General features: G+C 40.6%; 1 protein-coding gene across 1 annotated transcript in view; it reads left to right on the forward strand.

The window, feature by feature from the left end:
- The window catches only part of PACRG (parkin coregulated), a 408,445-nt gene that overhangs the window by 223,959 nt on the left and 158,632 nt on the right, over positions 1 to 25,854 (forward strand). Inside the window, 3 exon segments of the mRNA XM_033145429.1 lie at positions 2,879 to 2,917; positions 2,920 to 2,967; positions 2,970 to 3,010. Of these exon segments, the coding sequence (XP_033001320.1) occupies positions 2,879 to 2,917; positions 2,920 to 2,967; positions 2,970 to 3,010 (128 nt within the window).

The raw sequence follows: 25,854 nt of genomic DNA on the forward strand, positions 1-25,854 counted from the left end.
ACACATACTTCAACTGCTCCCAGTACTACAACATAACAGTTTCGTTCTCTTTTTCCTTGCATGTCCTAAAACTGTAGTAATCAGTGCTGCTTTCTCTAAGTTTTCTTCAGTTTATCTCCAGAAATGGACATCCATTTTAAACTTTTTTCACCTTTCCTCAAATTAACAAACAAACAAAAAACCATAGTTGATCTAATAGCCCAAGTAACTGAAGGCTTTGAAAATCAATTGTATTTAAGTCCCCTTCTTGAATCACATACTTCTCCATGCCAAATGTTCAGATGATATGTTTGATTCCAAAGGAGCAAATACAGAGCTTGAATAATATAATACTTGTTGGAGTACCTCTGGAGTACATTAATACTAATTGTCAACCTATAAAATGTGTTATAAATGAGCATTAAACTTTACTTTCTAGAGTTTCTTTTCCAGAGACACTATAAGGAAATGTCACTTGTAATTAAGAAACAATTATTTTAATCTTCTATTACAACAGTGAAGAATTGACATGTGGTTTGCTTATTATAAATTGCTTTTAATATCTTGTTTTCAGATCTATTATTTTAGGGGGGGTTTATGCCTTATCCACTAGATGAGTGGATCCCTGTAATGTTGCTAGGTTACCATAATTTCTTGGAAATTTTAGATGCAAAATAAATTCTGATAATCAAGTTTTCCTAGTTCCTTTCCTTTATCTGATGAATGATTAATGTTAAAAGTAGAGCATGCTTCATAACAGGAAGCTTCATAATATATATTTTTAAGAATGTATAATTTTGCCCACTCCCCTTAGCACACATTTAGCACTTAATTTGTTTATGTCAAGTATAATATCATTTTGTTTATTATTATTAATGGTAGTAGTAGTAGTACCAATAGTAGTAAAAAAATGTGCAGACACTCCCTTGCATATCTGCTGGTTGACTGAGATATCCCAGAGAGACCCTACTGGTGGTACTGCATGATCCTAAAATATGTCTTGTGCCACCTGGCATAGGGCCTTCAGTGTGATAGTACCCGCCATGTGGAAATGGAACACTTTCCCTTAGGAATAAGTCACACTCTGACAATTTTGTGTTTCATCTATGAAGTCTTTGAATTCTGATATTAGTCATGTATATAACTGATCACTGTGGAAATCAGGAACTGTATTCTTATACTGGTTATTTTATACTCTTTTATATATATTGCATGTTTTAATCATGTTTATAATGCTTTGACATTTCTAAATATTCACCAGGACATAGGTACTTTAAAGTAAATACAAATAAATAGCCTGTTATGAAGGGGATCAAGTTACTCACAAGATTTTTGAACCATGTGAATACAGTCTTGTGATTCATACCTAGAATTAAAGATCTATGGAACCATAACATTACAACTATAATCACATTTGCCTTAGAAACTACATCAGCTGGGAGTTAGCTCAGTTGGTCCAGCATGAGACTCTTAATCTCAGGGTTGTGGGTTTGAGCCCCATATTAAGTGAAAGATTGCAGGGGGTTGGACTAGATGACCCTTGTGATCCCTTCCAACTCTACAATTCTATGCTTCTATTCCTGCAGTAATGCTGGGTGGTAATGGACTTTGTTCCCTTTTTCCACCCACTCCTTTTAGTGTCAGAAGTTAACCTGTACTATCACTTTGTAGCCAAACTGGAGCATGTATTTAATAAACAAGTATGTGCCTGGATTGACATTTCTGTCAGCAAGGACCAATGATTTGGCCCTATGTAGAATTCCTTTGCCCACCCTTCATAGAACAGAACAGACAGAACAGAATTGTAGCATTGGAAAGGGCATGAGGATCATCTAGTCCAACCCCCTGCAATGCAGGAATATGTAGCTGTCCCATACGGGGATTGAACCTGCAAACCTTGGCGTTATCAGCACGGCACTCCAACTAACTGAGCTATCCAAATGGTTAGATGTGCTCTGAAGAGACACACCAATTTGCAGAATTGAATAGTAGATATTTACTGCCATAAGGCCTATCCCAACCCTGACAGGACTCTCGTCAGTTACCAGCTCCTTTTCACAGGCACAGTCTTGGATGGGATGGGGATTAGCAACTTCCGTTATTCAAGCTTGCTAGTAAATGCCCATCCATTTGGTGTTAACCTGCTTTGTTAATTTTTTATTTGGGAGTTTTAAACTGAGATGCCATTTTGGATGCAACTTTATGCCTGCGCATAACTGCCCTGAGACCTGCGGGTATAGGGTGGTATATAAATTCAATATAATAATAATAATAATAATAATAATAATAATAATAATAATAATAATAATACACACCTACCCTGGAATTATATATCTGTACTCAGTGCTTTTTTTCTAAAAAAAAAAAAGTTTAGGGGTACTCACATTTTCCTACTCATATTACAATACTGCCCTCAGTAAGGCCAAACTTAGATTCACAAAATGTTTAGGGGTATGTGTTCCCCTGCGTCCCCCAGAAAAAAGCACTGTCTGTACTACCGATTCCCAATGTATAATTTTCCTCCTCTCTTAGTACCTATTCCTAATGGGTATATCACCTCCAATGTGTGCTAAATTTTATGAACAATCATTCACAGATTTTGCATCTGACGATTAACGTTTTCATTAAGACTGCTCGTGAAGTGAAATACACTGCAAGCAAAGTCATATGTATTCATTTAAAAACCACCTTGTGTTTCCTATACCTGCTAATTCTCCATCAAGAAAAACCCTGGGACAAATATTCCATAGAAAACACTGACAGTGAATGTTTGACATTGGTGACGTGTGGCACTCTGATTTCTTAGCCAATTTGGTTAAATCTCTAATTAATCACAAGTGTATTTCTTGATACAGACAAATTTTGTATGATGGGTTTTTAATTTAATTTGTTTTTTTAGGTGAAAGGTCCCCAGCGGCAGGAGCATTTAAAGAAAGACCAACAAGCCTACAGCATTTCGCAAGTTTTATGAGCGAGGTGACTTCCCAATCGCCTTGAGCACGATACAAGAGGAAACAAAATAGCCTGGAAGGTAAGTCAGGCGCAGCTGTGACAGCCAGCTGCGCTTATTGAAGTGACATCTCTCATTGCCAAAAAAACGTTGGCTTATAAGTAAATAAAGTGGAGTAATTTCTTAGCAAATAGAAGATGGTGGGGAGAGCAGTTAGAGAGTGGCCTCCTGAGTCAGCCATCTACCTTGCCTAACAATTAAATTATATGCTGCAAAAAAGGAAAATGACAGAGTTGCTTTGCCTTAGAGAATTGTCTCCTGCTCAATTCATCTCTATTTTTATGAGGACCTGGCAACCCAGCCTATTTCAGGCAGTCCATCAAATGATGGAAGTGGCTGGATACAGTGAGCAGCAGCCATTTATCTCCCCCCAAATTTCACCTTCCTGCAGGACAGTTCCAAATGGAAGCTTTAATTACCTAAATGGATAGGTCAAGATTGCCTGCTCCCTTGAAATGCAGAGCAGAATACAAACGAAGGCAGATTCTCATTCCACGGCTGCACTCCCAGTCTGCAGCATATGTCAGACAGCGTAATCGCTGTCATACGTGCCCCTGTTAGAGGCTGACCTCCACTGCTGAAACCATTATGGTTCCGACATCTCTGACAAAAGGTTAATTGGCTTCAAAATAAATGTATTGCCTAATGACTTCATTCTAATGCAGCAGTGTTTCTCTCTAAAAGGCTTGGTGATGTTATTTGTAAAACTTGCCAATCTTTTAAGTAACTAGAGCAGGCTTTTAATTTAATTTGAAAAATGAATGCTGATCTTTAACCTGCTCTTTCTATTAATTATTTGGTTATCAAAGAATGACTTTCCTTTTATGTATGTGTGTGTGTGTGTTGGGGTGACTGTGTGTCTCTGTATGCAATTTATTGGGCTGGGTTCCGATTTTTCAGGAAACAGAATAAAGGATAACCAAAAATTGGGCATTCTCTTAATGAGGGAGAAAAGACCTAACTTATTCTTTGGATGTTTATTTGGGTCCTGTTGAAAATGACCTTAATTTAAGCTGCTGTAGTTTTGTTAATAAAAGCAAAAACAGATATGACTAGTAGGGTCACTGAGTGAATAATATTTATTATTTATGAAATGACTAAACAATTCGTTATGTACAAAACATATCAAACAATTAGATCTTACCTGCAAGTTTTAATGTAATTTAATGGATGCATTTGGCTTCATTTTTAGATGGGCCAACCAATGATCTAACAGAAAAGTGAATTTCTGCTTGACATTAGTAACAGAGTAACAACAGGAAAAAAACTTTGTATTTACTTTCATGGTGGTAACATGCCATCCATTTTATCAGAAATGTCATGTAGTAGATCACTGAAGATATAACTCAGAATTGTAATGCATGCTTTCTTGTATGATTGCATGTTACTGATTATATAAAGTTTTATATGAATATTTATATGACACTATCAATTTATGCTTAATTGGTTATATCCAGTGATGGCTTAAATGAGCAGAAGTATTTTCCAGTGAAGTCAGAGCCACCATTAGATACATCCAATATGTTTATTTTTTCTTAAGGCTTATGATCAATACAATAATACATTTGATTTGAATGAATACACAAAGGACAAGGGAATGCAAGGGAGAAGTGGAGAGAAACAGGAATACAAGTATGAAAACACTTTAACTGAAGTAGATAAGATTTAAGATTTTTTTAAAGTATTATTTTTAAGAGAGGGAGCAAGAAGATGTACAGAAAAATAATAATAATGGGTTTCTTCAGTATATTTTAGTCACTGTTTGCCAGTGATACGGTCTTATTATGTTACCTTGTCCTAGGCTGCAAATGCCAGCAAAAGGTAATAAATTAGGAAGTACCAATGTACAATCTATCGTTTGATCCTATGGTGGGCACAGCATCCCGGGGCGTAGCAAGGTAAATTGGTATCTGGGGGCAATTTTTTTGCCACCCCTCCCGAGGCATAGGAAGGTCAGGTGGTACCCGGTGCGGAAATTTTTTTTCACCACCCCCCATTGATTCCCCCCCCTGCAAAAATGGTTTTACGTATTTCATATTTTCTTACAAAGGAATAATAAGTAATAATAATAAAAAACTTTTATTTGTATCCCACCCTCCCCTGGCCGAAGTAGGGCTCAGGGTGGCTAACATCAGATATATAACATGGTAAAAATCAAACAATAATTAAATTACCTCCTAAAACATATCAAAATCAAATTAAAATATAATTAGATGGCTTTCCACAGGGTTAGGGTTGGGAACAGTATGTGCTCCACTGAACTGAAATTTCAGCCTTCACGACATAGGAAAACAGCCAAGCAAACAGCTATTTTGGTGGAGGAGGGTCAAGATATTAACCGATATGCATGAAATTTCGTATATAGCTATATAATCCCTAGTATAGTAAGATAAGACCTTTGGAGCAGGCATTTAAAAAAAAAAGTTTTTTATGAACCGCCCTAGTAGGCAGTAATTGTTCCTTGATAATTTGTCACTCCCTCCATTATAGAACATGGGGCGGACCGCTCCCTACACCCCCCTTGATACACCCCTGCCAGCATCTACCTTGACATCATCTGATGAGCTTCTGGCTCCTTTGCATAATTTATCCATGCATGTGACGGAGATTAAGGCCTTAACTAATTCTGGATCCACACATCCTTCCGCAGTGGGGCGTAGGTTTTTGGGTGGGAGTTGATCATGGTGAAGGTTTCTCAAACGTGCCTTCCTCTTAGCTTGTTTCTCCTTTGTGCCCTGAGTTCATGCTTCTTCAAAGTCCACAACACCTTTGGTAAAGGCTGTTCCCCAACTGGAGCATTCGCAGGCCAGTGTTTCCCAGTTATCAGTGCTTATGCTACATTTTTTTAGATTGGCCTTGAGACCATCTTTAAACCTCATTTGTTGTCTACCAAGTATCTTTGTCTGAGTCACAAGAGAAAGCTTAACACATTTAGAGACCTGTCAGCTGCCGAAGACTGTTTGCTACTCTCAATCTACTCTGGGCACATCTAGACCAGTGTTTTTCAACCTTTTTTGGGGCAAAGGCACACTTGTTTCATGAAAAAAATCACGAGGCACACCACCATTAGATAACAATAATAGTAGTAGTAGTAATAATAAAAATGATAATTCTTCTCATGTCCTGAATTGAGCATGTGAAGATGGCGCACCTTGCCCCGCCCCCACCAGGCTAATAATAATAATTATAACTATAGTACTAGTCAGGACTCTCCCCCCCAGCCACAGGAACTCAGTTCTGGCACCTCTCAGGTGGACGCCTTCGCCATTATAAGAGAACGAGGGAAGGCGTCCGTGATGAGTTCCAGGCTCCAGCACCTCTTTTTCTAGAAAAACAGCATTGGTAGCAGCAGATGCCCCAATGCTAGGTAGGCAGCAGAGGTAGGAGGTGGTGTCGTAGCGGCGGCCGCCTCGCCCCGCACGGCCCACGGGGGTCAGCCAGTTGCTCCACTCGCGCAGTGCCCAGATGTTGGGCACGCAGCTCAGGTGTCAGCACAGCTGCAAGACAGCTGCCGGGCTGCCGCTGCACCCGCAGCCGCCACTCAGCCAGTCCCGAGGACGGCGGGAGGCGCTCGGCTGGCAGCAGGCGGGCCGGGCCCGCGGTGGGTAGCGGCGGCGGCGGCATCAGCCACCGGGCCGGGCAGTACCAAGAGGACTCCGGCTTCTTCGAAGGCCTCGCGGATGGCGCAGAGGCGAAGGCCACGTCCTCCCGGCAGCGGCGAGCCCAGCTCCGGGCGCTCGGCGGCGAAGAGCGGCGAAGAGCGGCGCCCTCGGGCACTCGCCCCGCACCGAGCCCAGTCCGCAGCGCGGCCCGCTGCCAGCAGCTGCAGCCAGTCGGACGAGAAGTCGGCCGCGTCCGCCACGCCGCCCGCGAAGACGTGAGCACTGGGCAGGAAGGCGCTCCGCGGGCTCCGCCGCAGGAGGAACAGCTCATAGTCAAAGGTGCCCGCCGCCGCCGTGGGCCGAGGGGGAGACGCGCCCAGCCCACCTGCCCGCTAGCAGCAGCGTCGCCACCTCCCGCCAGTGCCGCAACCGCCAGCCCATGTTTTCCCACGGAACACCAGGCAAACATCTCGCGGCACACTAGTGTGCCGCGGAACAGTGATTGAAAAACACTGATCTAGACTGAAGAGTGAGAAAGGCAGAGACTTTGCTGATCTGATACACCTGTTTCAGGGTGGCTTTTGTGTGTATGTTAACAGGTTTACTTGCTCCTCTGTTGCACTTCCCTGGCTGGCTGCAGGGCTGTGAGGGGATTCTTTCTCCCGAGTTATTTCCCTTGTCACTGTGGAGCAACACAACAAGGAGAGCTGTGTTATCCACATGACCACATTTTCTGTTCATTCCGTTGTTGCTGCCATGCAATGCAGTGAGTAGAGTTGTGTTATAGACTTGGCAATTTGTTTCCTGGTGCTGGGTTTTTATTTCTGTTCGTTTCTAACACAGTTCCCTTCTATAAGCCCTTGCTTTATGGTGTGACATGCTGTTGTTAATCATATGTGTATACACTTTACCGAACAGAAAATTGTATTCAGAGTGCACTGGACACCTCACTGACTTTACTGAAAGCACATTTCAAGTGTGGACAGATGCTGGTACTGTGGCACATCTCCACACTTTAAGTACACATGATGTGGTTCCTGTCCAGTGGTAACTCTATTCTAGTTATAGGTCTGCACATGCATTAATCTAGTTATAGAGAATTTATTTTTATTTTATTTTTGTGGATGTTGATGTAATGTTGTCTTTGTCCATGGAGTTTTGAGACAACATTACATTAACATCCACAAAAATAATCACTGCAGATGGTGACAGCAGTCATTAAAAGACGGCTGCTTCTTGGGAGGAAAGCAATGACAAACCTAGACAGCATCTTAAAAAGCAGAGACATCACCTTGCTGACAAAGGTCCGTATAGTTAAAGCTATGGTTTTCCCAGTGGTAATGTATGGAAGTGAGAGCTGGACCATAAAGAAGGCTGATCGCCGAAGAATTGATGCTTTTGAATTATAGTGCTGGAGGAGACTCTTGAGAGTCCCATGGACTACAAAAGATCAAATTTATCCATCCTTAAAGAAATCAGCCCTGAGTGCTCATTGGAAGGGCAGATCCTGAAGTTGAGGCTCCAGTACTTTGGCCACCTCATGAGAAGAGAAGACTCCCTGGAAAAGACTCTGATGTTGGGAAAGATGGAGGGCACAAGGAGAAGGGGACGACAGAGGATGAGATGGTTGGACAGTGTTCTCGAAGCGACTGGCATGAGTTTGGCCAAACTGCGGGAGGCAGTGGAGGATAGGGGTGCCTGGTGTGCTCTGGTCCATGGGGTCACGAAGAGTCGGACACAACTGAACGACTGAACAACAATAACAATGTAATGTTGAAATATATTCTGGTCTTTAAAAGAAAAAGAAAAAGAAAGATATTCTGGTCCTACGGGACTTCACCAAAGAGGAATGAAGTTGGATCCTACGGGCACTGGTGATGACAAGAGTATATCTTGTTGCCCATTGTATAGTGGTTGGAGAATGTGCTAAGAGTGGCAGTATATGAGCAGGCAACTTTTCACAGGCAGCAGCGGGACAAGATATGCTCTGGCATTTGGTCTGACATTTCCCCTACCCCATCACCCTCAAATGCTTAAAGAAAGCTTTGAAGCCATGCAAATTTCCATTGTGCTTCAGCGTTCAAATAAAATGTAACTTCAACTAGCAAAGTCTCGTGTTAGAGGAACTGAGGAGGTATTTTCTTGAATTCTCACTTCCATCTGTACCCCCTACCCCATTCTGCCTCCCTCACTCCAGGAAAACCCTCCAGAGCAGATTTTCAGGTAGCATAGCAGGAATCAATAATAATACCTCCCCCCCCCACTCTCTTATGAGTGGAGTTCCATTCCCAGTAAATCTTGATCTAAGCTTATCAGTTCCTTCATATTTTCATATTTTGGGAACATTGGTTTGTCTTTTGTGTGTGGGCATGAAGGTGGGAGTATGTGCCTGATCAGTCATGCATTCTGGAGGGTGCAAAGAGCAACAGAAAGTGTTTGTTGTTGTTGTTGGTTTTTTTAAAAGGCAACAACAACCCAAAGCTCCAAAACCAATATCAATCACATTACAGAAATATAAACACATATAACTTGTTTTGCCTGTGAGACCTGCTCTGAAAATGGAAGCTGTTGTGTAAATTTGTGGACCATCAGCTGGACCAGTGCATGGGTACATGTGTGCAGTGATCATCTAGGCACCACAGAGAGTCTGACATGATGTGTAGAGTTCTGTGTAAGCAGTTGGATAAGCGGCATTTGCACAACCACATTTATTTGTAGAACTTAGTCTTATGAAATGAAGGACTATCGGGGTAGGTGGGGGAAAATGATACTACCTTTGGCACACATATTTCAGGATTCACATAACTATGCAATATATCCACCATTTTGTTATTGTCCTTTATTTTTTCATTCTGTTTGTGTGTGAAGCATATCATGATTCATTTCGCATTTGGTAAGTCAGTGGTCCCGCCCCCCCATCTATCTTTTGCAGTGATTTTTTTGTAAGAAGATGAACATTACTAATAGCGAGGCCACAAAAACCTTTTCATTCAGGGTGGTAAGATGTTGAGTGGCTTTGAGGAAAGACCACAAACCATCAAATATCCCTCCCTTATTAACTTTCTGTTTTTGCTGATCAGTGGGACATTTTATAGAGTTGAAAGGCGGTGGGGTTCTCTCCCTCACCCTTTGGCTGTAAATACAGCCAAAGGGCATGCTCTTCCATTTAGTTCAAAGTAAAATGCTTCTAATCAATTCTTTTTTACTTTTGTAAGTGCTTTTGTATGTGTTGATCAATTTTTGAAAATCACTATCTATTGATTCTTATAACTTTCCACTGTTGTTGTTCAATTATTTATGAACCCTGTTTCCAATATAAAATAACTTTAAAGCTACTGAAATGAATATTTAGTTGAACAAAAACAAGAGTCTTGTGCCACCTTAAAAGCTAACTGATTTTATTCTAATGTGGTTTCCCCTGCACAATATGAATTAGCTATTAATTAATTTGGTTTTAGATAAATTATGTTGTTTCCCTTGCAAATTTCCTCATAATGTCATAATTGAACACGAATATATAGAAAGTTACCGTCTGTTTTCCAGTGTTCTCAAAACTTCTCCTGTGGTGTCTTTGGTTTAACCCATTAGGTTATAGTTACTTACCTGGAGTCTGCTATCCTATAACCACTTACCCAGGAATAAACCCCATCGAACCAAATTAGACTTACACACGAGTAGAGATTTATAGTGCTGGAAGTGAAACCCCCCCCCCCATGGTGTCGAAAGGCTTACAGGTCAGAAGTCTTTTGAAAAAAAATGAAGAGAAATGAAGCAGTGCACTTACTCAGCAGCTGTATTTTCTCACTTCTTCAGATATAATAAAAACAGGCTGTGATCCACAGGAACAGAGATACAAGACTTGTAATGCAACAGGAAGGGAAATGCTAGAATAAATACAGTTTCTTCACCTTGGAACACAATGCATCATTTCCTCTGCCTTTAGTTGATGCTTCCTCAGAGCTGCTGCCTCAGAGATGCTGCCTTGTGTAAGCAAACACACATAAGCAGATTTGAAAAGAGTGTGCTTGATAGTGTCAGTCCATGCAAACAAAATTCTCTGCAGTTGCTCTATGAACAGTTGTTGCAACGTCCCGGTATTTCTTTGCTGTTTCTTTTTTTTCTTTCACGCATACCAAAATTACTTTAGCAGATAAACTGGCTAGTTCCCTGACTTCTGTAATTTGTATTGCAAAACCTTTTTTTTTTTGTCTTGCAAAATCAGACAGCAGTGGTTCAGTGCGAATGAATTATCAATCCAGTCTTGCATAAGATAACTAAGGGCCAAATTTAGATTTTATTTATCTATATTATTTGACAAGATGTATATGCCGCTTAATCAACAAAAACAATTTTAAGCAGTTTTCATATAAATATAAAATCATTAAAAATTCTAACAACAAATCAAAGTTTAAAAACAAATGGCAAATAAATAAATGAAGCAAATCAGCAAATATGCACAATAAAGATACATGTTAAAAGTGCATGTTGCAATTACATGTGGATGACTGCATCATTTTTTTAATAAAATGTATAATGAATGTAGGAAGGCACCATTTGTTGGCTTGACTTTAGCTGTTAAAACCCTGAATTGCTTCAGTTCCTGGAAATATTATCTTTTCCCATATATAATGTTAAGGTCAATAGATAAAGCATTCATAGTTTCTATCTTCCGTAGATGATGGTGGCGATTCTCTGAGTGGATGTTTCATTACATGTCCTGGCAATATTGCTATACAATAAAGATGGAACAATCCATCAAACTGAATAACTATAGAATTCAGAGTAATTATGTTTAGGGAAGTTTTTAATGACTGATGTTTTAATGTATTTTTAATATTTTGTTGGAGGCTGCCCAGAGTGGCTGAGGAAACCCAGCCAGATGGGCAGGGTATAAATATGTTGTTGTTGTTATGATGCTTGGCACTAATGATCACAGGAGGGTTTTAAACAAACAAACAAACAAACAAACAAATAACTGTTCATCACATCACCATCATTTTTGCTGTCTGAGGCTCACAGAACTTTCTCTTCTTCTGTAGGGATGAATGTGATCTATTATATGATATGGGTTGTCTTCTCCCATTTCTTCACTGGCAGGAAGTTATCTCTTTTAGAGAATGCACCTTGGGGGCTGAGACAACCCCTCCAGTTCTATTTCCTGCCAGCTCCACTGCATGTTGCATTGTAGGCATGGCAAAAGAGGCAGGAACACCATATTGGAAGGGATTTCCACCCCCCTTTGTTATTCTTTATCTGTTTATTACTGACTTTCCTTCTGCTACTCCTGCCGCCTTTTCACTCTCTCTCGGCCCCATAGACCTCCCCTTTCTTCCTCTTGGCATCCAGTTTTTCTTGGCTTTTAGTTTGGGGCCTTTGAGGGCCTACAGCCTTTTGGATGTTCTAAGTGGAGGGGAACGCCTTGGAAACGATTCAGGTAGGTAGCCGTGTTGGTCTGATGCAGTCGAAATAAATAAATAAATTGTCCAGTAGCACCTTAGAGACCAACTAAGTTTGTTCTGGGTATAAGCTTTCGCGTGCATGCTTACACTCAGAACAAACCTAGTTGGTCTCTAAGGTACTACTGGACAATTATTTATTTATTTGTTTATTTTGCCTTGGAAAGCAGAGCTGTTTTTGGAGATGGATCTCTTCAGTCTCGTCGGAAGAATGATTGGGAACTCAGGCTGCCCATGCAAGGAGACCTGTTTCCTGAATCCAGCAGTGTGTCACCCTGGCCGTGGAGGTTTGGAGGACCTAAAAAGTTGGCACCAGCTGTTCCAGCGCTACCTGAAGTCTGGTAAAAGGGAGGAAGGGGAACCGCTCATGTCTCCCCTCCCCCCCAGGATGCTCCCATTTCCCCCTGGGTGGCTCCTCTGACTGGGAGAGGCCCTGGGCCTACCTGTAGCCCCCTCTGCTTGCCCCAGGCCTATCAGGAGCCCTTCAACAGGGGCAGCCACAGGGGGAAGACCTCAAGGAAGCATGCATGCTTGCAACACACTGTTCGTTCTTTCCTATTCTTTCATATTTATAATTCAAAACACTGAATGAAATGTCTTTTCTACATCCTTAAGTACCATATTTGTTAAAATAGTGACACATGCATTGATTTAACAGTTGAATAATTTGTTTCTCCTAAAGAACAAAGGGTGTTGCCTTGGAAATGCCTATGTTTCTTTTTTCTTTTAATAATGGGCTCTGTTAAAAGTTGACTTCTGGCTGGTAGGAGAGGGGGGGGGCTATAAAGGGAAGTGGATCGTTTACCTGACTTTGTAGTGAACAGCAAACAATTTCTTAATTGTTAATTCTTCTGTATTCATCCATACATGTGGTTTACTAGGATTGTAGAGAAATTGCAGTGTTTAGAAGCCGATTCTGTGGTTTTGTTTCTTGTTTACAGAATTCAAAGCTATCCTCTTATCTGAGGCAAATTGTCATTTCTTGAAACTACACAGAGTGAAAACCTCCTGTATCAGAAATAGCTTTAATTTAAATTTGTTAAATGACCTCTGAAAAATAGATGATTTTTTTCTTCTGCTGAATGGGCTGTGCTCTCTGCCTGTATAATTTATGTGAGAAATTAGTGCAATGGTTCACTTTTATGGAGCTGTGCTGCTTGTAGCAAGCCTGCAGAAACAATTTCCCCCCAAGCCTCCATCTGTTCTTTCAACCGGGGCATATGCCATCTCATCGAGCTTGAAAGTCAACTGATTTATAACTCCTGAAAAGTGCATAGATTGAAAAGAAAGGTCGGCTGCTGCTCTGTGACACTGATTTGGTTAGGGCACTTGGATAAAGACCATTCACATACTAGGACCCAAGGGAACATGCAGTGTTATAAGCTTCAAAATGTGGTTGATTGGCAGCCAGGAGGAAACAAATGGCCCCTCCTCTTTCAGTTAAAACAGCGTACCTCTGCTCCAAAAAGGAAGAATGCCTGGCAGGTAACTGGTAGCATTGGGCCGACATCTTGTTATCGCAGTGTGCTTCAGACCTGATAGCCTTTCTCCCCCAGCTACAAAGGCTGCCATCTACAAGTGTCTGAGCTTGTTGCACTCTAATCTTTAAACCGCACACGAAGCATCAGTCCTGAAAGAGCTGCTTGCTGCTTGTCAGGAAGTAAATTTCTCTTCAGTGCTACCTATGGAGCTTTGATAAATTTTTCGATTCTGCCTTGGAGGTGAATCCAAAGAGCTGTCCCAATTAGAACATAATGAATGGCTCGGTCTCTGTCCTATCAGCAATCATCCCCTTCTTTTACTCAAGGGCTACAAAGAAAGAAAGCAGTTTGGCAGTAGCAAACCAAATGAAATTGACAATGTGACCATCAGGAAAATCAATGTGTGTTTGATGTTTCATTGCGCTGGTGGCAAAACTGTCTATTCTGATGTGACAACCATTAGCGGAAGAATGACTTCCAGATCACTTTAATCTCATACTGGTTATATTTTTAATCACCCTATACTCTCCTGGTGTTCATACTGTACATACAACAGATTTTAATCAGCCACATTGTGTCTCTTCTAAAGGCATGTAAGAGAATGTGATACCATAACTGCTTCTATATTGTTGCAGTCCACAGTCATAGTGTTGTATTATACAACAGAAGATATCCAGACCCTGTTCTTCTTGGGCAATGATAATTTCCAAATGCTCTTTTAAGTGTAGCTTAGTAAGGAGAAACTGGGCAGGTATGTTGACTTGGTTATCAAATGAATCCATTCACTTACCGGTAGATATAATACTGTCTTTAGAATTAGGCTGGATTGGCCCTTCCACACAAGATCATGGCAGTGTAGAGATGAAGGAAGAAATTGGTGTCTGAATAGTGTAGCAAGCCTTTTTAAAGTGGCAGGGGCACCATTTGGGCTGTGCTTCAGACAGCAAAATGTTTTGTGCCAGCACTGCTACCAGGCAACCCGAAGTGCAGCAGTTTTTAGGAGACAGCATCATCATTTAGCCTCTTGAGAGTCTTAGTCTGTGTTGTCCTAATGTTGGAGTGTTAAATTCATTATCACGGATATCAGGGAAAAGCATGGAATGGCTGTTGTCCCTTGTTCTTCTCCCCCCCCCCCAGTTCAAAAAACAATGACTGTAGCATCCTACTTTGCACTTTCAGACTTGTGAAAACACAATTAGCAAGAAAATCCATTATCACGGAGGGGGCAACTATGATTCTCACCATTTCATGGCAACTTTTCTGCTGTCTTTAGCCTGTCCTTGAACTCTTCATCATTCATATAGGACATTTGGACTGGCACTTTATTGCTGGAATTACAGCTGCTGATGCATATGACCAAGGTTGAGAGTGTAAGCAGGTGCCATAGTATGTACAAGACTACATAATTAGTGCTGGCAGTGCATCTTTAAATTAATGCTGCAAGAACGACAAAGAGTTTGCCACTGCTGTTGCTTGAGAGAGACAGAGTCAAACTACCTCTGTTTTCATGAGAAACATGGGATTAGAATACCTCTTTAGAAGGGAGTCTAGCCCATATTCCCCCAGTCAGAAAATGAAAATTCACTGTTTTGTTCTCAGCCTGAGAACAAAGCCGAAAGGGATAGCAATAGTTTGCTTCCCACTGTTGTGGCAAAGTGAAGGGCTTTACTACAGACATTATAGCTGCATTAAACTACTGCTGTTCAAAAAGATAAGTGCAATTCACCTCTGGCTTTCTAGGAATGTACAAAAAAACGTTGATTGGTGCATTGCTTCCTTGCTGTGAAGCAATTTGCTGGGCAGGCATCAGAATGTAAGCACTGCCTTGCTGAATCACACCAAAGGTCCAGCATTCTGTTTCCAACATGGACCATTCAAATGTTTCTCAGAAGCTCACAATTACAACATAAAGGCAATAGACACCCTCCTTGGTTTTGTCCGCAGTTTCTGGTACTTACAAGTATACTGCCTCTGAGCATGGAGGTTTCATCTTGCAATCATAGTCTAATTCTTGTATAAAATATTCCAGCTGCCAGTTACCATCCCATCTTGCAACTTAATTATGCTCTGAGTGCAGAAGTGTGCGTGCACACGCACACACACACACACACACACACACTTGTTTCCCCAAATTGGTGAGATTCACTTGACCACGATGAGAAACTGAGCCTATAGTGTCATCATCCTGTGGCACAGTGGGTCCGTGTGTCTGGCTGTTAACCAGAACATTGGTGGTACAATGTTCTGTGGGCAGTGGACAGAATTCCTTCATTAGATGAACCCTAGAGTCCCTTCCAACTCTACAATTTTGTGATTCTACAACCTGTGGAACACCTTGCCAGTAGAGATTCTGCAGGTGCCTTCCATGTCAAATTTTAAAATGAAAACTTTTCTGTTCTGCCTATGCATGCAATTAAGAGCACACACCCCACAATGGTCTACTGATGTTTGAGGGTTGTTTTAATTATTTTGCTGTTTAACCTCTTTTTAATTTTTTTATGATTTGACTGTATGGTTTTATGGTTTTATATTGTTGTAATGTTTGTATGTCAGATTCTTTATGTGATATTAAACATACTTTACTGCAGTATTACAAAGAAAACAACTAAAGGATTGATTAAGGTAATCTCTACATTCAACAACCATCTAACAATCCTTGCAAAAACTACATGTTCACAGTTCATCTTTTTATGTTTCTGCATAGTTGTATAGCAGGGTATCTGATCAGTCGTTTCTTTCTTCTAATTTGTTGCAGTATCAAACAAGAAATGTGTTTGCAATAATTTTAAGGCATAATCACTAAAAACTTCTTTAGTGTAATGAAATAAATTATGTGCTGGAGGACATATTAGATGCTTGAAAATTGGTATCACAGTTGTAACCCAAGGCTAATGAATTAACAAGTTATATTTTAATTAAGTACATATTCAAATTAAATGCTCTAATTAAAGTGTCATGAGTCAGCCCTGTTTCTGTGGGGTGATTTTTTTTTAAAAAATGATATTATTCATGGGCAGGGAAGTGTACTTGTTTAAGGAGTTTTTTTGTATTATTTTAAGTTCACAAAATGTTTCAGAATGGTCTGTGGCCAGAAATATAAAATGGTTGGTAACAATAATGATCACTAATGTTCAATGAACATTCCCCCCTAAAAGTTATGTTTGATATCTGCTAAATCAATAATGTCACTTGCATGAGATTGTTGTGATACTTGTCTTTCCAGCTAGAAGCACATAACTGGACCAGAGGTCATGTTTAGTTAATAGGAAACATGGACGTCACATTGCAAGTTCTGTGGCTGCTATGAGGTGGTACTGTGTGCAATGCAACAAGCTGTCCCTCTCTCTCAGTGTCTCTGTGATTTTTGCTACTGTACGTAATGCCTGGGCTTGCATTAAGAGCTGATTTGTGCGACATATGGGTAGCAGGAGGAACTCTGTGTTGTGCAGAGTTTTTCAAATCTTTGCATCTAATTTAAAATACTGTTTTTACCTGGCCACTGGTCCCTTTACACAGACCATTCAACATTAATAAAACAACAACAACAACAACAACTTCAGGAACCCAGCAAACATTGTGCTACCACTGTGTGCACTTAGCCATGCTAGCTTATAGGTAAGGTAGGGATAGGTAAGTTAGGGACAGCTCTGCTGGGCTTATAACAGGACTATATATGTGCTTTATATGTATTTGGTGGTGCCCTGTATTCTAACATTCAAAGTAGCTAGAGCCACCAAGTGATATACTTTTAAACGACCACCATCTGAATTTATCTCTGCTTTATCCATAAAGTGCCTAATGCATATGTTGTTCTAGTTATGATGCTTCAAGGTCCTTCCTGGCCTGACTTTTTCCTGCTTGGCTTTTGACATATGGAATATTGGAGACATGGCAGTTGCCATTCGCAAAATGCATTAAGCAAAAAATAGTTCAAAAATTGAATTGTGCCATCATACTTTTGTTCAAGGAATGCAACAAAAGTCACTTTTAGAAGTTTAGATCAATAAGTCATTTACCAGTTATATATAAGATTTTCACAAAAATACTAACCAACACACTTCAAGCAATTCAGATACAATCCACTAAGGGAAAAGCAGGCTTACAAGCAATTACAGGACTTTCATCCATTTCTAAGATGCCCATTCATTATTCCCAAGATTCAATGAAAATGTATTACCATTATATTTACAGTTCATCCATTATAATGTAGCAAGTATAATGTCATATGTGGGGAGAGGAAATTAAGGGAATCTAACCCAGTGTACTAGAATTCTGCAACAGAGACATAAAGAAAATAACATTAAAAGAGGATTATTGCAAGTGCATAAAGTATCTAAAAAATTATTCATATCAGTATTGGAAGAAGATAAATGATTCTGTTTTGGTGAAAAGTAATCTCCCTGCCCCAAGGAGTTGATCCAGAATCTTTCAATTCATGAATTCACATTTCAGTAGTATGTAAATTGTACATCAGTGTAAATTAATTAGTCATTAGAGAATCCATACAAATCAGGTGCATCTTGCACTGATGTTCATACTTCAGTACATGTAGAATGATAACACACAAGCACAAAATTTTATATAGTTGAATCAGTGACAAAGTAAATGAATGTAATAAGAACTTTGACATTTACATCATGCTGCGTTGCACATTAATTAAATTCTGCAAATTCAAATTCTGAATAGTCATGTCAGTGATACTTTTAATGATGACATCTGCTTAACCCAGCTGAATTAAAACAACAACATCAGCAACAACATTATGTCTAGTGTGGAACACATCCAAGAATTAAATTGAAGTAAGCAGAGGCTTAGCTTTAAAGATGAACTTGACTAAAGCAAAGCAATTTTAGCAAGCTTGTAATACAGCTTATAAATGCTAGCAATTTGAAAATGAAATAAGCCAACAATTTTGAGCAGCATTTTTGACAATTCATAGAACATGGTTGAATAAAATCCAGACATCAAAACCTGAAGATTTGAGTATTTTTGGAATATGATTATGCACAACAATAGAACAATATCATTTTGCTTAAAAGACTATGAAATTATTGTGAAGTCTGACAGCTATACAACATCAGAACTTTTCAGACACATTCACACTGCACACAAATATATGAAAAGTTGTATGGCTATGAAAAGGTATAAATGAATCAAACCCCAGACCAAAGTATGCAATCTCAGCTCAAGGACTGAGACGTGAATGGCTGAACATAAAATAGGAACCTCAGTCAAGAATGTGCAAAAAAGTACTTTGAACCCTATGGAAGAAAATTGAGTTCTAGGGCAATACAAGGTTACCCAAATGTCTTCAATCAGCGTCCTTGTTTGACTAAATGTTCACGATACCATATGAAAGTTATTGCAGCATATGCATTTATTATAGATACCGATATGAAATTATATTTTTTCTAACAATCTTTTGGCCCTCGTAGTAATTCTAAAAGATATATCTCTTCTCCGAGCTATTACGAGGAGTTAAATTTTACATTTTCTGCATTTTCTTAAGATCTCACTCTTTTGATCCCAGAGAAAAAAGAAAGAAAAATAATCTTGTCTCACTTAAAGAAATCTCTCAGAGGACAGGTTAGAAAAGTGGTAAAATCAGTCACCAAAGTGAATGAAGCATAGTTAGCAAGAGGTTGTTGAATAATCAATATATTTCTTCCCAGTTAAGCAGAATCCAACTGTCCAAATTAATAACCTTAATGAGCCCAAAGAGGCATTTTTCTCTACATCAGTGTTTAAATTAATGTTTGATTCCTACTTTGCAGGATTTAAAGACTAGTTTTTACAGGAGTTCACTTGAACTGAAGACTCTGTTGTCTGTTGTCTAGAAACTATAGTAGGCTGTTTCCATTTGTGTCCTTCCATTCTTGGCAGGCTCTTTGTGCTAGCACAAGCTTCCATGAACAGGAAGGCACGAGATAATTTCTGTATCACTTGTCTCCCTGTTACCTCCCGTGCTTTCCCAAAGGGTCTCTAATCAAATGAGTAATAGTGAATCAGCAGAAATCACCTCCTGTTCCATTTCTGGAAGCCTCCACTGAATGAAACAAATAAAATGATATTTGTATTGCCAGTTTGTGTTTTTATCTCCCCATGTGGAATATATTAAAGAATTATGAACTGCAATTATATTACATCTGTCCAATAATGCTTACCAATATATTTTCTTAAGGCCTCCTTCCTGAACTACTTCAATGCACTTGCGTGTGACCTTGAAGATGGTCCAAGTCCTAAATGGCTTTGGACCCAAGTGCTTACACTAGTGCCTCCCCCAATATGAACCACCTCAGGCCCTATGACTGGCAGGGGAGGCCCTGTTGGGGACGCTGCTGTGGGGCGCTACCCACTTGGCACTGACTCAAAATAGGGCATTCTTGGGGAATTGTGAAATGCCCTCCTTGGTGAAGTGTACCTGTCGCCAATGTAGATCTCTCAGGACGGGTGTTATGTGGTCCTGGCGGCCATTCCCAGTCACCAGCCTAGCTGGCGAATTCTGGATTAATTGCAGTTTCCAGGTCACTTTCAAAGGTAGCCCCACGTAGAGTGCATTGCAGTAGTCCAAGCAGGAGATAACCAGAGCATGCACCACTCTGGCGAGACAGTCTGCGGGCAGGTAGGGTCTCAGCCTGCGTACCAGATGAAGCTGGTAGACAGCAGCCCTGGACACAGAATTAACCTGCGCCTTCATGGACAGCTGTGAGTCCAAAATGATTCCCAGGCTACGCACCTGGTCCTTCAGGGGCACAGTTACCCCATTCAGGACCAGGGAGTCCTCCACACCTGCCCGCCCCCTGTCCCCCGAAAACAGTACTTCTGTCTTGTCAGGATTCAACCTCAATCTGTTAGCCGCCATCCATCATCCAACCGCCTCCAGGCACTCACACGGGACCTTCACCGCCTTCATTGGTTCTGATTTGAAAGAGAGGTAGAGCTGGGTATCATCCGCATACTGATGAACACCCAGCCCAAACCCCCTGATGATCTCTCCCAGCGACTTCATATAGATATTAAAAGGCATGGGGGAGAGGCCGGAACCCTGAGGCACCCCACAAGTGAGAGCCCAGGGGTCTGAACACACACACCCCACCACCACTTTCTAAACACGGCCCAGGAGGAAGGAGCGGAACCACTGTATAACAGTTCCCCCAGCTCCCAACCCCTCTAGACGGTCCAGAAGGATGTTATGGTCAGGGACGTCTTAGCCATTGAGGCTACTGGCGCAAGATGCCACGGCCTGAGGAGGGCGTCTGCGCCCTCCAGCCCCGCCGGCAGCACTGCTCTTGCCCACCTCTTCTCGGGCTGTGGACAAAGGGAGGCCGTCAGCGAGCCTCCCGTCGGCACTACAGCCAGGGCTCCCTGGACAGCAGCACTGCGCCGCCGCTTCGGCTGAGCAGGCAGAGGAGGAGCACAGCTGGTAGCGTCCCCACCCACCCCTCCGCGCCCTCTGGCTGCCCGCCGCAGAGCATGAGTTTGGCATCCCCGCCTGCCGCGCCGCACCCTCCTGCTGCCCGCTGCGGCTGGCCCTGCCCGGCAGAGTGCGAGGGGCGCCGGAGGGATCTTCACACCACGGCACCTTATTTACTGGTTATGGTCAATGGTGTCAAAGGCTGCTGAGAGATCCAGCAGAACTCCCCCATCTCCTCTCTCTCTTTCTCTCTCTCTCTCTTTGTGTGTGTAATTGGTATTAAGTAGTTACTTGACATTTTTACATATACATTTCTGAAATGCTTGGTATAATGTTAAGTGTAAAAATACTCCAGGCTTAAGAGATTTTCCAATCTAACTAAAGACTGCTGTGAATGCATCATCTTTTTATTCCTGTCCCAAGACTGTTTAAAATATTAGTGGGGAAGTATCCCTTCGGAATTCAGGAAAGCCAGCTCACTAACATTGTCAGCTACATTGGGATTATATGTAGGCTTCATAATATGTAAAAAGAGAAGAATACTCATTATTTTATCTATTTTTTTGGATCCTAAATATGATGGGAACAGATTTTCTTTCTTTCTTTTAAAAACAATTATAGATACAATTCTGAGGTTAAACATCATTATCATGGTCTATACCTGATATTTGTAAATAGGACCTTTTTAGAAAAGATGAAGGCTATCAAACTAATCACAATTAATACTGATTTTGTGCCACATGTTTTCCATATTTCAGTGGTCAATACTTTTAAAGCTCTCTCTTTTTAGCTTTTTCTTTTTAGAAACGCATTATTAAAAGTAAACATTTACCATTTAAACGACAAAGGATTTTTCCAGATTCCTTTCAGTGCTTGTTTTTAAGCCTCTCCCGCTGGAGCTTTGATAAGAAATATTAAAGGAGGGGGAAACTTTGTCACCATTAGATGGCTCACTATGAATGTGCTTCTGATGGCACCACTAAGCCCCCCCCCCTGCACTTTGCTTTTGAAGTCCCCGCTGTGGCGATTGTTTTCGACAGTGCATGACTCATTCACAGGAAAAATGCCCAAGTTCTAGAATAGCAAGAGACCCAGGTCCTGCTCCAGGAACAGTGTTCCCAAACTGCAGCCGAAAGCAAAGAGTTCTATTTGCCTCCTGTTACTGCTGGCTCCTTTGTTTCTTGTGTCCTTGGCACAAGCTGAAAGAACTGGGCTTGTAAGGCTTGGGTCCTGTTGTGCCACTTCAAGAAATAATAAGCCATTGTCTTCATTAAGCAAGCCTTGTTTTAGCAAACAGAATTCAAATGCTTGAAATGGGGACTTTAAAAAAAAAGAGTGAGAGAAAGAAAGAGAAAGAATTAAATCAGGACTGCTTTGCAAAATTCCCTAGAGAAAACCGCTTTTTGTTTCCTTTTCTTAAATTGCCGCTTAGTGAGAAGATTCATATTCAAATAGGATAGGGTTGTGAATTGGTCGTTTGCACATTCTCATGCACCCAGGAAGTCTATGATTATGGCTAATTACAATGCCGAAAGAAATACTAAAAAGAGCGCTCAATCAAATTGTTGTTCATGCATGAGGTAACTCAGGCCAGCCAATGGAGGTGTGATTTTTGGTAATTACAAACAGTGTGGCGAGTTGAAAATAGCTTAGTAAATCTATTCAAGACAAAATAAGGCCTAATTAATCACTCTAGGTTCTGAATTCCCAGATGATCAGTATGCTCTATTCATTTTGGTGCTCTTTTAACAGACTCCATCTACAGGAGATGAATGCCTCCCTCCTTACTGCCTACATTTTTGCTGGCTAGAGCAATGCAACTGTTTCAAAGTACTTGGAGCTTTCATTTGTACTGCAAACTATTTTTACAGCTAGGAGATGGAATGCTAGAAAAATAAACACAGCAATATTTGCTGTGTATTGGAGGTAATGTTACTGTGAGATGTTATCTGACATTTATTTCAGTGGAAAATGGAGGAGACTTTTGGAAAGTGTAGAATTCTGTTCAGCTGTAGCTGAATGTTTTGCCTTTTTCTTTCGAATATACCATTTAATTTGTGTTTCTAGTATGTTGTAGTAAGATACATGTTGCCATGTATCTGAATTCAGTACTAGAACACTATGGGAAATTTGAGTCACGTTTATATTTTATATTCATAAAGATAATTTCTGATATTTTAAGAACATACTATCATAAATTTAGTTACATACAACATTTACATTTTAAAATCAAGGCAGGCTAGTAGATAAGGGATAAAACATTTACAGCACAATTCTATACATGTCTACTTAGAAGTCATCTTATTGAATCAATGGAATTGACTCCAAGGAAAATATATACATCACAGTCTTAATTGAATATGGTAAGCTTTTTTAAAAAAGGAATTCTGATACCTCAATTCCCAGTTTCAGATTTCTTCCCTCATTGTCAGTTTGATTTTTCCTAATAATAATAATAATAATAATAATAATAATAATAATTTATACCCTGCCCATCTGGCTGGGTTTTCCCAGCCACTATGGGCAGCTTCCAACAGAATGTTAAAATATAATAATCATTTTATTCACTAAAATAATTCAAATACTCTATTTGAAAGCCTTTTTGAATGACTAATAACATCATTGATAGACAAGGTGATGCATTTTTAAAGAAACCTTCTTGCCTGCAGTTGATTTTTTTAAAAGGCTTTTGCCTAGGACTGCATTTTAAAATAAAATACGCAAGACTGCAATATTACACCCACCTCTTACCTGAAAGTAGGGCCTATATTCCACTGAACTCAATGGGGTCTACATCTGAAATAGAAGAAGAAGAAGAGTTTGGATTTGATATCCAGCTTTTCACTACCCAAAGGAGTCTCAAAGCGGCTAACATTCTCCTTTCCCTTCCTCCCCCACAACAAACACTCTGTGAGGTGAGTGGGGCTGAGAGACTTCAGAGAAGTGTGACTAGCCCAAGGTCACCCAGCAGCTGCATGTGGAGGAGTGGAGACACGAACCCGGTCCCCCAGATTACGAGTCTACCGCTCTTAACCACTACACCACACATGTATTGCAGTACACTGTAAAACTTTAAGAGCATGCATCAGGGTCTGCTTTATCATTCAGCTTCCTCCTCCTTCCATGTTCACATGCTACACTGATATGTCATTATCTTAGTCATAAGACCATAAGAAGAACTCAGCTGGATCCAGGCCCAAGGTCAGTCTAGTCCAACATCCTGTTCTTGCAAAGCGTGTTCTCCTTCCTGGAGAGCACGTGTTGCGGTGGGGGCTAGCAAGTCACCCCTCTGCTGCTGGGCGGGTTAGGCTGGATGGCCCCAAATGCGATTGGGCTCTGGCTGTCGTTGGGGAGATTCATATGTTGCAACTTGTTGATGGACAGCTCAGAGCCTATAAATGACCCTACACGCAGCGTCGTAGCCCTCTTGGTTTCGTGCATCGGATCACTGAGCTGACGATCGCTGAAGCTAAGACCTAACGGACAGTTGTATTGTATCACCCCCTCTTTCCTCACTTCATAACCGATAATTTGGTTTGTTTCCTCAACCAAAAATTGTGGCTTAATTTCCATTCCTTCCTTATAACTTCATTATGGTCAATCATGGTCAATTAAATGCTTATAGGAAGCCTGAAAGCACAACTTGAGTGCAATAGTGCTCAGTGGTGGTCATTTCCCCAAAATAACTGTTTGTTTGCTGCCATTTTATGGTACTCCAGAATCTGACCATAACTAATGGTGGAACCAGCTCTCATTCTAGTGGAATGAAGGAATAGGAAAAAAAGAAATCTGCTTGTGCAGTTTGGTGCAAAAAGGCCGATGCATGCACAAACCTATTATTTGGATATGTTTAATTTCCTTGTGCAAGCTACTCAAGAGGAAAAAGCTTATTTCTGATTGCGGAAGGGAATCTCTAGATTTTGGCCTGTGTTGATGAGATTACAAATAGTGGTCCAGTTCATATGTAACACTAAAGCAGACCATAATTACATGTGAATGCATGAGCATACAGGCACTCAGAATAAAAACTCAGGCTGCTTCAATCCTTCCCTAACCATTCTGTTACTGTGCTAAACCATGATTTGGTTTAGTGTTACTTCTGAACCCAGCTTGTGGTTTGTCTACTCCAGATGAACTACAAGCTGTAAGCACAAGAACATACCTTAGTTACAGCTTGTGGTTTGTATGGAGTGAGATAAACCATAAGCCTTGGTTCAGATGTAACCCAAACTAGCACAGCCATAGTGTGACCGTAGATGGACTTGTTTACTGTAAGTAGCCACACACACACCAGGCCACTGACAGAAAACTTGATTTGTCCAGTCCTTGAGAGTGGTTAATAGAGGGAAGAAAGTAACTGAAATTCCAGGATAGTATTTATATCAAATAATATAGATCCTCCATTTATCTAGTGTGCACCCTGGATAGTATTTTGGCAACTGAGTACTGAGCACATGCAGTCAGCAGCAAAATCAATGTATTATCTTCATTTGAAACATTTTAAGTATTGGCTGTTCTCATTTTTTTCTGCATACAAAGGTGGTTAATTAATTAAACTTTGTACAAAATGCAGTATTTTGTAAATATACAAATTTTAGTATAAGCTCCTTTTCTGTCCAGCTATGTAAAAGACTTTAAGCTGCAGAATAAATGGCATTTATTTTCAACCTTTAACCTTTGCACCAGTAATCTGTCCACTAATCTCCTCTGGGACTACTTCTAACATTCCATACATGTCAGCAGTTCCACTCAAATCTCTTATATGCCACAGGCAGGAGGGAGGGTTTTTTGGGCTAATATGTGGATCAGATAAAAATGGATTGAAAATTTATACTTTTGCTATCTGTTCTTTTGCAGTGAGAAGTCTCCCTCTCCTCCTTTTTTTTTATCTCTGCAATCTTGTGAACTGTCA

This window comes from Lacerta agilis, chromosome 3, assembly GCF_009819535.1.
Source record: "Lacerta agilis isolate rLacAgi1 chromosome 3, rLacAgi1.pri, whole genome shotgun sequence".
Lineage (NCBI taxonomy): Eukaryota > Metazoa > Chordata > Lepidosauria > Squamata > Lacertidae > Lacerta > Lacerta agilis.